Genomic DNA, 11,654 nt, shown 5'->3' with positions numbered 1-11,654 from the left:
AAACCCATCCTGATGCATTTTAAATGTTGTAATTGTACCTGCCTCTACCACCTCCTCTGGCAACTTGTTCTGTACATGCACTGAAAATGAGTTGCTGGAAAAGCGCAGACAAGTTGGACTGAAGGGTCTATTTCTGTGCTGTATGACTCTTTGACACTGTCCAGTCACCAAGTGACCAAAGATCTCAACACAAAAACATTTGACCAGTGCTTTCTAACTCATTTACCAAACAAATATACAAGAATTCACATGCAAACTCTGTGAGCCATCTGATCATAGCCCTGAGCCAAGGTCAGTTACGCATTGTTTTTATTTATGAATGAGAAATACAATTTGTCACCTGTGGTTGGTGGCTAAAACATTACAGGATTACAAACTCGTTAGGGAATATCAGTGAAGGGACCATTGCTGGCAAAGATCCTTTGTCAGGGAGAGAAAAAGTCACAAATCCATTGATTTCCCCCATTCAACCAGTTCGGACACATTGGCTACATCATTGAATCAAAAATCAGAAGGGTTTGTTTTCAAATGTCACTCCAGCGACTGAAACCCATAACCTAGGCTGACACTCTTGTATAACATTGAAATACTTTTTCCTTGAATGAGACTTTAGACCAATCTCCCTTTCTTTCCACAGCATTTACCTATGAAACAATGGGTCATTTGACTGGACAGATGTTAGGGTTGGGATTCTTGAACATGGCTGAGAGCACACCCAAGTGATTACCAGTATCTTCTGTACTTACTTTTGTTTAATCTTGATTCATGTGAAATGGCTGATACTTGTGTGGTGAACATTCATTATCCATGTCTAAATGCCCTTCCACAAATGATTTATTGTTTCAGTGCAAGTTGATGTTTATTAATGAAATGGCACAGTTACATGAGTGACCACACTCATTCTGCATTGCTGCTTATCTGTGGTGATATGGCTGAATGAGGAAATGAACAAAGAGGTGTTGGAACAGTCCTCTCACTTCACCTCTGAACACATGGGTCATATTTCTCACTGTATATTGTACGGTTAAAGTGTAGAAATAAAGGTGGACATCTATAATGGAACTGTAAATTTTTTCCCGTCATTTAGGGCAGAAAAGTGAGCCGGATCCATCATGTAAACTTGTCATCTAATTTAATCTTGCAATTTCTGAAGGAATATGAGAGTTTGCTGATTCTTCATTTGCTCAATAGCTAAAAGGGTCTGTTCTATGCTGTGTGACTCTGAGACTAATTCTTGTGTGATAACATATGAAAGTGTAAAACCTGAAAAATTCCCTTTTTCACATTCCTATTTCACAGAATCTTCTATTCTCCCTTTCCCAGTTCAAGAGAAGGGAATTGAGGTCAGGATACATCAGTCTTCATGAAGATTGACTGTGCACCAGACTGATTCCCAGAATGGCAGGACAGCCATATGAGGAAAGACTGGATCGATTTGACTTGTATTCACTGGAATTCAGAAGAATGAGGGGGGATTGTGTAGAAACACAAAATCCTGATGGGACTGGACAGGCTAGATGAGGAAAGAATATTCCCGATGTTGCGAAAGTCCAGAACAAGGGATTCACAGTCTAAGAATAAGGGGTAAGCTATTCAGGATGGAGATGAAGAAGAATTTCTTCACTCAAAGTTGTGAACCTGTGGAATTCTCTCCTGCAGGAAGCTGGTGGGGCCAGTTCATTAGATATATTCACGAGGGAGCTGGAGGTGGTGCTTGCAGCTAAAGGGAACAAAGGATATGGAGTGAAAGTGGGAATGGGATACTGAGATTGCGTGATCAGCCATGGTCATACTGAATGGTGATGCAGGCTCGAAGGGCCAAATGGCCTACTCCTGCAGCTATTTTCTATGTTTCTTTGACTTGGCTTTGCACTCACCCCATTGCAAAGCAGACAGAATGTGTTGCTCTCCCCTTTCCAAATGGGAATGTTTTCCTCATACACAGTGCTCACCAACAATCTCAGGGAATTCATATGAAGCTGATTAAATGTACAGTTTCAGTTAACAGCATGACTCAAATCCATGACCATCTGGTTGGGCAGTCGCTGATGTTGGTTGAGTGACTGTCCAATGACATTGTCAAACAATTGTTTATAACTAGGTCATTGGCCTCCCTGATCATCTTTACATGTTTACAATGGTTTGGATCAATTTCACTCTCACTCATCCCGAGTGGGAGTTGAGACCTTGTGGCTTATCAATATCATTGTCTTCCTTGACTCTGATCCACCAAGAATTGGCCTGAATCGTCAATGTTTTCTGTCGGATTTGGCATGTGTACAGCCCCTCATTAAACTCGTTTGCTACAATGCTGAGATCCTGGTTTTTCACAATGAAGTATCCAGGCACTGAACTGGCCAATAATTCTCCATCCTTGTACCAACTGAAAGAAACAAGCCAAATACTAATTATTGTAGCAGGATGAGGAAAACCTGCATTTATTTAGCACAATATCCCAAAAAAAAAATTCTGGGAGAAGTCTCAAGCGAAACATATTATTCATTTTACACATTACATCCGCAAACAATAGTGAGATGAATGGATAGTCTAATTTTGTTTTTAAGAACTAAAATCTCCTGTGGATTGTAATGAGGCATCCTAACCAGGATACAAGAAGAACAATACAGCAGGTTGCTCAATAATCATATGAGCCTCATGTAATAGAAACTGTCCTGGATATATAATCAATAAGGAGGTTTTGTGGGCAGTGTCCCTGCCTCACAGGCTCAAGATCTAGGCCCAAGTATCACTCCAGGACCTTTTGGTCAAGGAAGGTGTGTTCAGAACCCAGCCTAAGTCGTCAATGTCAAACAGGAAACTGAATCAAAGCAGAACAGGGGCAGCAAGCCCAGTGAACCCTAGACGTCAAGGAATATTGAGAGCTTGCTCAGAAAAAACGAAGGAAATTTAGTGCATTACAAACAGGGGAAGCCCTTCCAAAGTGTAGAGTTTAGGAGATTGTCTAAAAAAGAAATCAGGAAGGCAAAGAGTTGCCATGAAATATCCTTAGCAGATGGAACCAAGGAAAACCCCAAGGCTGTTTGTAAGTACATTAAGAGTAAGATGATTACCAGGAAAAGAGCAGGACATTAGAGACCAAATCGGCAACCTGTGAGTGGAGCCTGAGAACATGGGTGAGGTCTTCAATAAGTACTTCTCATCTGTGTTCACAGAGAAGACATAATAGCTAGGGATTTCAGTTGGGATGGTGAGGTTCTAGAACACATTAAGATTAATAAGGGAGAGGTATTAGATGTTTTAGCAGGCGTACAAATGCATTAAATCCTGGTGCCTAATGAAATGTATCCTAGGCTGCTATGGGAAGCAAGGCAGGAGATTGCTGGGTTCCTGGTGGAGATATTTAATATTTCACTGGCTACAGTCAAAGAACCAGACGACTGGAGGATAACTAATGCAGTTCCTCTTTTTCACCCAGGTGGTGGTAGATATATGGAACACGCCGCTGACAGGGTGATGATGAAGGCAGGTACTCTTGCAACATTTAAAAAGCATCTGGATAAGCAGTTAAATTGCCAGGGCATAGCAGGCTAAGGACCCAGTGCAGGTTAATGGGATTAGTTAGTTTTGTGTTGGTGGGCTAAAGGGCCTGTTTCTATGCTGTACGACTCTGACTGTATGAGAACGAAAGCCCAGGAGAGATTCGCGATTGGTTAAATGATGGAAAGAACTTTGGAATCTCGATCATCACTATGCATTGTCTGCAATATGCAAATAAAAGTGCATGTTGTGATAGCAACTTCGACTCCCTGAGAGATCCATAACATGTGGAAATGATCTGCTGCTGATAGCTTTGCAGTTCTGCTTTCAATTGGGTGTTAGAAAAAATGTAAGATGTGTATTTATTTCTTATTTATGGTTTTAGGACATCCCAAAGTGCTTTACAGGCAATGAAGTGCTTTCTGAAATGCTGTAGTACTGTTGTAATGTCAGAAACGCAGCAGGTCATTTGCATAAGAGATCCTACAAGTGGCAACCTGATAATGACCAGGCTTCTGTGTTAATGATATTGGTTGACAGGTAAGGCCTTTTTTCTTCTTCCATACTGCTGTTAGATCTCTTATATCCAATTGACAGCTAATGTGACCTTGATTCAATGTCCGATCCAAAAGCCAGTATCTCTGACAATACAGTGTTCTGACAGTGCTGCACTCAGACATCAGTCTGTGATGTGTGCTTAGGTCTCTGGTGTGTGTTTCAAACTGACAATGAATTGCACTGGAAAACATTAAAACTTGCTATGTGAGCCCATGTTGCTCTGGTTGTGCTGTACTACTATTGGCAAAGGGAGAAATGGTCATCAGGATACTGGGACAATTCTCTGCTACTCTTGAATAATGGTATACAATATAGCAGAGTTCCACAGCATTAATGCATAATTACAGTACACTTGATTCAATGTAACTCACCTGACATTGAGAGGAGTTGCACGTGAGAGAGTTTTTCCACATCTGAAGGTCACTATACGTCCTTTGGACACATATTTCATCCTGATATTCCGAGGGAGAGAAGTGGTCGTAACTGCTGTATCTGGTGGTTCTGAATGCAAATAGTCATAAAGTCATAGAGATATACAGCATGAAACAGAGCCTTCAGTCCAACTCATCCATGCCGACCAAATGTCCTAATCTAATCCAGTCCCATTTGCCAGCATTTGGCCCAGATCCCTCTGAACACTTCCTATTCATATAGCTATCCAGACGCCTATTAAATGTAATTGTACCAGAGTCCACCATTTCCTTTGGCAGCTCAATCCAAACAGGCACCACCTTTTGCATGAAAAAGTTGCCCCTTAGGTCCCTTTCAAATCATTCCCCTCTCACCCTAAACCTACGCCCTCTAGTTCTGGATTCCCCCATCCCAGGAAAAAGACCTTGCCTAAAGTCTGTTACGAAGTCAGAATTGCTTACATCTCCAGCAGCAAGATATCTATCCATGGATCTATTGCTCAGTTTACTTGAAGTTGGACCTGTTTTCTAATCTGGTCATGGAATGTGGGGTCATTGGCATTCTTTGTCCATCACTAGTTGTAGTGGAGACAGTGAGCAGACTTGTTAAACCTCTGCAATCTGCAGTGCCACTAGGAAATAAGTTTAAAGATCTTCACCCAGCAGTAAAGGAACTGTAAAATAGTTCCAAATCATGATGTGAAGGGACTTGGTGGGGACCTTACAGGTTTTCCCATACACCTGCTGCCCTTAGACTTCTTTGTGATGAAGGAAGTGAATGTTGAAGGTGGTGGATACGGTTACAATCAAGCCGGCTACTTTGTCCTAGATGCTGTTGCGCTTAAGGGTTGTTGAAGCTGCATTTATCCAAGCACGTAGGGAGTACTCCATTACATTCCTGACTTGTGCACTTTTGATGGTGGGCAGGCATTGGAAAGTCAGAAGGTGAGTTACTGAATACTGAATTCCTAGCCTCTGACCGCCTCTTGTAGCCACAGTATTTATATGGCTGATGCAGTTTAGCATCTGGTCAGTGGTAACACCCAAGTCTTCAATAGTAGGAGATTCTGTGATGGAAATGCCATGGAAAAGACAGGCACTCTCACCTCACTTCTGGAGTTTTGTTCATATTTTGACCAAAGTTGTGAAGAGTTCAGGAGCCAAGTGGCCCTGATGGACACCAAATTGAAAGTGGAACTGAAATTATCAAACATAAAGCAAATAAAAGGAGCCCCAAAACCAAAGATTTTATAAATTGAAAATTAACCATGAATTCTGCTTAGTGTTTATTTAAAAGAAAATTTTTTTTATGGTTTGCCCTTAATCTTTCATTAATATTTTAACAGTTCTGACTCCTGCTTGGAGTGCCAGGTGTAGGTGATGGGACACAAAACGAATTAAATTAAATTCTGTCCAGTTCTGATGAAGGGTCACAAGACACGGAATGTTCACTCTGACTCCTCTCCACAAATGCTGCCCGACCTGCTGAACTTTTCCAGCAATTTCTGTATTTGTTTCTGATTTCAGCATTCAAAGCTCTTTCGGTCTTTATTTAAACAAGTTAAATTCTCTTCCAAGATTGTCCTATAGGTCTCCAAGAATTGAAGATTAGCCACTCGGGGCACTGTTATAAGCAAAATGCAGGAGAAAACTCACAGGAAACTTGAGAAGTAATTGATTTTTCTTTGATGGATTACTAGTTCTGAAAGTACTGAAGATTGGGAGCAAATGTTTAACAGACAGTCATGAATTATTCAACAAGAGACATCACTGTTGATACAACTGCATTGCAAGATCGGCATGTCAAGCCATCCATGGCAGAAGTGAGACAGTTGGAGGTGGACGATCATGTGGGGGAAATTCCAGGAATATATGGGACCAGGGTTGGAAATTCCATGTAGCAGCTTTTACACAAGAAAGATCAATTGAAATAATAGCTTTCTAAATGTGAAGAAGCTATCAAGCAGTGAGAGATTTAGGAGCCCAAGTACTAGTGACTAAAAGCTAGTGGGCAACTGCAAAAGACAATTGAAAAGACTAATTCAATGTTGGCTTTATCTGAAGGGGGCTGTAATTTATTCAAGGGTCTAATTGAAAGGGTTTGTCTGAGCTGGGCACTACTTTCCATATGGAGCAATTGACTTTGGAATGTGTACTGCATGGATTCATTGGAATGACACTGGGACTAAGAACAATTAAGTTATGAAAAAAGGTTGCAAAGACCAGGACTGTATTCACCAGTGCATGGAAGGTTAAAGCTTGATCTAATTGAAACATTATGATCATTAAAGAATGTTATCGAGTAGTTGGATAGAAACTTTGGATGGGAGACTTCAGCATAAGGAGCCATGAACTTGGAATTCATACCAGGCTATTCAGGGGCAATGTCAGGAAACACTTGCAGATATTGGGAACTCTGCCAAACATTAGCGAGACCTTCTTAAAGTGATTAAATTTTCAAAACTGAGACTGTTAGAAGAGGCTATTAAGAAACAAGTTGGTGACATAGAGCCAACCAGTCAGTCATGATTGAATTGAAAACAGATGGTTTTGTGGGGCTGAATGGCCTCCTGCAGATGTGCATTGAAAGCACCATGCAAAAGGTAGGTACCATCATAGATTCTAATCAAACAGCTGGTAGGTCTGGGTTTCCATAGTGCACGTGGATATCTAGCATCCACTTGTTTTCTCACCCTCTCCACCTGCAAAAGCAGGGACTTGGGTAATTGCAATAAAGAATGCTTCCATGATGCAGAATTTCAGACCCCACAATATTTGCTCTGACTGAAAGATCATTTTCATTGCAGATCTCAGGCTGAATTGAAACTCACCAAAACACAGGTCACACACTTTAGGGCAATGCTTCTTCATGAAAGAGCGTCGTTTTTCACAGAATCCAAGACGAGCCCAGGGATCGCATAGCCTCTTCTTATCAATGCATCCTGTCGGGGATGGAGAAAGAGTATTACTGGAGGATGGCATGTTGCAGATAACATACCAGAATCAGAGAGTGAAAAATCACCCAGGTTAATGTCATGTGACCATCTCATAGCCTAGTTAGGCATGTACTGTAACTGAGCATTTGTTTGGAAGCAAATCACACTCCTGTGTCGGGTCATCTTTAGCTACTCCATCAATGACCTTCTTCCAATCTCAGGCTAGAATTGGAAAGCTCGCTGATGATTGCGCAATGTTCATTAGCATTTGTAACCCCTCAGATACTGAAGCAGCTCATGTCCCGGACAGTAGCCAGGTTTAGGCTGAGAAGTAGGAGAACGTGAGGACAGGAGATGCTGGAGATCAGAATAGAGAGTGTAGTGCTGGAAAAGCACAGCAGGTCAGGCAGCATCCGTGGAGCAGGAGAATCGACATTTCGAACAAATAACATTCACATCTCATGAGTACCTCGTAATGACCATGGCCAGCAAGAGAGAATCCAAAAATTGTCCCTTGACATTCAATGTCATTACCATTTCCTAATCCTCCTTTATCAACAACCTTGGAATTACCATTGACCAGAAACTGAATTGGATTAGCCATGTAAAAACTGTGGCCACAAGACTAGGTTAGAGGCAAGGAATTCTGTGGAGAATACTCGCTTCTCCTCCCCCAGTACCTGTCCACCATCTGTAAGGCATTAGTCAAAAGTGTGATGGAATTCCCCCACTGCCTGGATGAGTGCAGCTCTAACAACACTCAAAACACCATTCAGGACAAAGCAGCCCGATTAATCGGCAACCCATTAAACACTTTCAACATTAACTCCCACTACCAACACACACAAAGACAGCAGTATGTATCATTTATAGAATGCACGGCAATAAGCCATCAAGGATCCTTAGACATCATGTTCCAACCTTGCAAACTGCACCACTTGCAGGTTGCCCTCCAAGCCATTCCCCGGGTCCTGATTTGGAAACATATCAACATTCCCTCAGTCGTGGGGTCAAAATTCTGGAACACTGGCCCTAACTACATTGTGGGTAACACTACCTAACACTGGGTGTATCAGAAGGCATCTTACTCTGGGGCAATGCTTCTTCATGAAAGAGTGCATTTTTCACAAAATCCAAGACAATTAATTATGGACAGGCAATAAATGCTAGCCTTGCCAACAACATTCACATCCTATGAGTGAATAAAAATAAATAAATATGTGGTGAATAGTGACCTGGGCAAGGACCTCAGCTGTCAACCCCTGGCATAGGAAGGAGTCACATTTGCTGGAGTAAAGAATGAGAGAAAAACAGCAATAGACGCTGTACATGAAATTCACATCTTTCCACTTCATTTTAAAAAAAAAGAAGGAAAAAATTGTCATATGGTTTGGAAACAATACTGATTGGATAGCTTCAGGGAGCCAACTCACACTTGATGGGCCAAATGGCTTCTTTCACTTTAGTACAATACTCTGGAAATGAAAATACTAGTATTTGATTAATATTCATAGCCCTGATATTTGTATAATCAGCAACAGTCCATATGGAACAGACAGTTATAAATATAGCCATCATTAATCTAACTCATCACATAAGCATCTGCAATTCTCAGCAAGCCATATAGATGAGGAGGTATCTGGCAGCTGCTACATTAAACAGGGCATAACTCCAGATGTTGCAATATTATAATATGATTCGCAAAACCTTTCTAATCTGAGAGACTAAAGCTAGTTCATTTCTTCCTTTGTAAAATATATCATTATTTGACCCATAAATACGGAATTTTCTCAGACAGAAGATGATCACTTGGTCCATTCCCTCTATGCTGGCTGTCTGTCCAACTACTTCCCACTATCCCTCTGCTCCTTTTTAAAGTACTTACCCAGTTCCCTTTTGAATGTTATCCTTGAATCATTTTCCCTTTTCAGGTTGCACCCTCCCAATTGGAGTAAATAATAATCATACCGTACAATCTCTGGATTCCCCAGATGTCATCCTGTGTGATCCTTCGCTGTCCTGTAAAGGTTGCATTGGGATGCATCAATGCACTCGTATTGCGGGAGTGCATCAGCCCAAGTGCATGCCCAATTTCGTGAGCTGCTACCTGCACCAAATCATTGAGCCAAACACCTGTCAAAAGAGCAGAGTGCAGCCAGTCAGAGTCCAGCAGGATGGAGAGGGCCAAGAAGCACAAATTTGTTCCTCTGAGACAGGTAAGAAGGGGTAAGTTTAAGGAACCTTGGATGACGAGAACAGAGGAGCTTCTCATCAAAACGAAGACGGCAGCTTACATAAGTTGGAGGAAGCAAGGATCTAGCACAGCTTTAGAGGATTACAGGCTAGCTAGAAAGGAGCACAGAAATGGACTGAGGAGAGCCAGGAGTGGGCACGAAAAAGGCTTGGCAAGAAGGATTAGGGAGAACCCAAAGGCATTTTACTCATATGTGAGGAATAAGAGAATGATCAGGGAGAAGGTAGGGCCGATCAGGGATAGCGTAGGGAACTTGTGTGTGGAGTCTGAGCAGATAGGGGAAGCCCTAAATGAATATTTTGCTTCAGTTTTCTCTCAGGTTCCGGTTGTCAGTTCCAGCTCTCCGCTGCAGTGGCCGGTATATTGGGTCCAGGTCTATGTGCTTATTGATTGAATCTGTGGATGAGAGCCATGCCTCTAGGAATTCCCTGGCTGTTCTCTGTTTGGCTTGTCCTATAATAGTAGTGTTGTCCCAGTCAAACTCATGTTGCTTGTCATCTGAGTCTGTGGCTACTAAGGATAGCTGGTCATGTCGTTTCATGGTTAGTTGGTGTTCATGGATGCGGATTGTTAGCTGTCTTCTTGTTTGTCCTATGTAGTGTTGAATCAACTCCACACTCACAGGAATCCGATTCACTAGAGAGGAAGAAAAGGACAACCAACTCCCATTCCTAGACGTGATGGTACAGAGAACACCAAACGGAGAATTCACCACAAACGTATACAGGAAAGCCACACACACAGACCAAGACCTAAACTATGAAAGCAACCACCTCAACACACGCAAAAGAAGTTGCATCAAAACACTGTTCAAAAGGGCCACAACACACTGCAGTACACCAGAACTGCAAAAAGAGGAAGAAGAATACCTATACAATGTATTCGCCAAAAACAGATACCCCTGCAATTTCATCAACAGATGCCGAAGGGAAAGACAACGGAACGATGACATGCCACAACCCAAAGGACTAGCCACACTACCATACATCAAAAACATTTCTGAACTGACAGCCAGACTACTGCGACCACTAGGACTCATAACAGCACACAAACCAACAGCCCTCTCAGACGACAACTCACCAGGTCGAAGGACCCGATACCCAGCATGAGCAAAACCAATGTACTGTACAAAATCCCATGCAAGGACTGCACAAAACACTACATAGGACAAACAGGAAGACAGCTAACAATCCGCATCCATGAACACCAACTAACCATGAAACGACATGACCAGCTATCCTTAGTAGCCACAGACTCAGATGACAAGCAACATGAGTTTGACTGGGACAACACTAATATTATAGGACAAGCCAAACAGAGAACAGCCAGGGAATTCCTAGAGGCATGGCACTCATCCACTGATTCAATCAACAAGCCCATCGACCTGGACCCAATATACCGGCCACTGCAGTGGACAGCTGGAACTCACAACCGGAAGCGGCAGATACTATAAATGCCGGAGGAAACATAACAGAAGTGCTTCACAGGAGGCTCCCAAGCACTGAGGATGTCACGTAGACAGGGGATGAAACGTCTGCAACACAAATTCCCAGCTCGGCGAACAGAAACACAACATTGATGAAGTTGATGAGCTGGAAATTTTGGAAAAAATTTAAGATTGATAAATCCACAGGGAGCCAGACCAGATTTATCCTAGGCTGCTCCAGGAAGCAAGAAAGGAGGTTGCTAAGCCACTGGAGAGGATCTTTGCCTCCTCACTCTCCACAAGAGTCATACTGGAAGATTGGAAGGAGGCGAATGTCGTTCCTCTTTTCAAGAAGGATAATAGGGAAATCCCTGGCAATTACAGACCAGTCAGTCTTATGTCTGTGGTCAGTAAAGTTTTGGAAAGAATTCTGAGAGATAGGATTTATGATTATTTGGCAAAGCATTGGTGATTATTTTCCAGAGTTCAATAGATTCGGGGTCGGTTCCTGAGGATTGGAGGGTGGCAAATGTTATACCACTTTTTAAGAAAGGTGGGCGAGAGAAAGCAGG

General features: G+C 42.2%; 1 protein-coding gene across 1 annotated transcript in view; it reads right to left on the bottom strand.

The window, feature by feature from the left end:
* Window positions 1-270: 270 nt before the first annotated feature.
* The window catches only part of mmp23bb (matrix metallopeptidase 23bb), a 32,835-nt gene continuing 21,451 nt past the window's right edge, over window positions 271-11,654 (bottom strand). Inside the window, exons 6-9 of the mRNA XM_043701639.1 lie at window positions 9,371-9,535; window positions 7,298-7,408; window positions 4,428-4,557; window positions 271-2,383 (exon numbers count right to left, since the gene is read on the bottom strand). Coding sequence (XP_043557574.1) covers window positions 2,164-2,383; window positions 4,428-4,557; window positions 7,298-7,408; window positions 9,371-9,535 — 626 coding nt within the window. The 3' untranslated portion in view covers window positions 271-2,163. The remainder of the gene's footprint in view (window positions 2,384-4,427; window positions 4,558-7,297; window positions 7,409-9,370; window positions 9,536-11,654) is intronic.

This window comes from Chiloscyllium plagiosum, chromosome 13, assembly GCF_004010195.1.
Source record: "Chiloscyllium plagiosum isolate BGI_BamShark_2017 chromosome 13, ASM401019v2, whole genome shotgun sequence".
Lineage (NCBI taxonomy): Eukaryota > Metazoa > Chordata > Chondrichthyes > Orectolobiformes > Hemiscylliidae > Chiloscyllium > Chiloscyllium plagiosum.
This window is presented reverse-complemented; position numbering and strand designations above follow the sequence as displayed.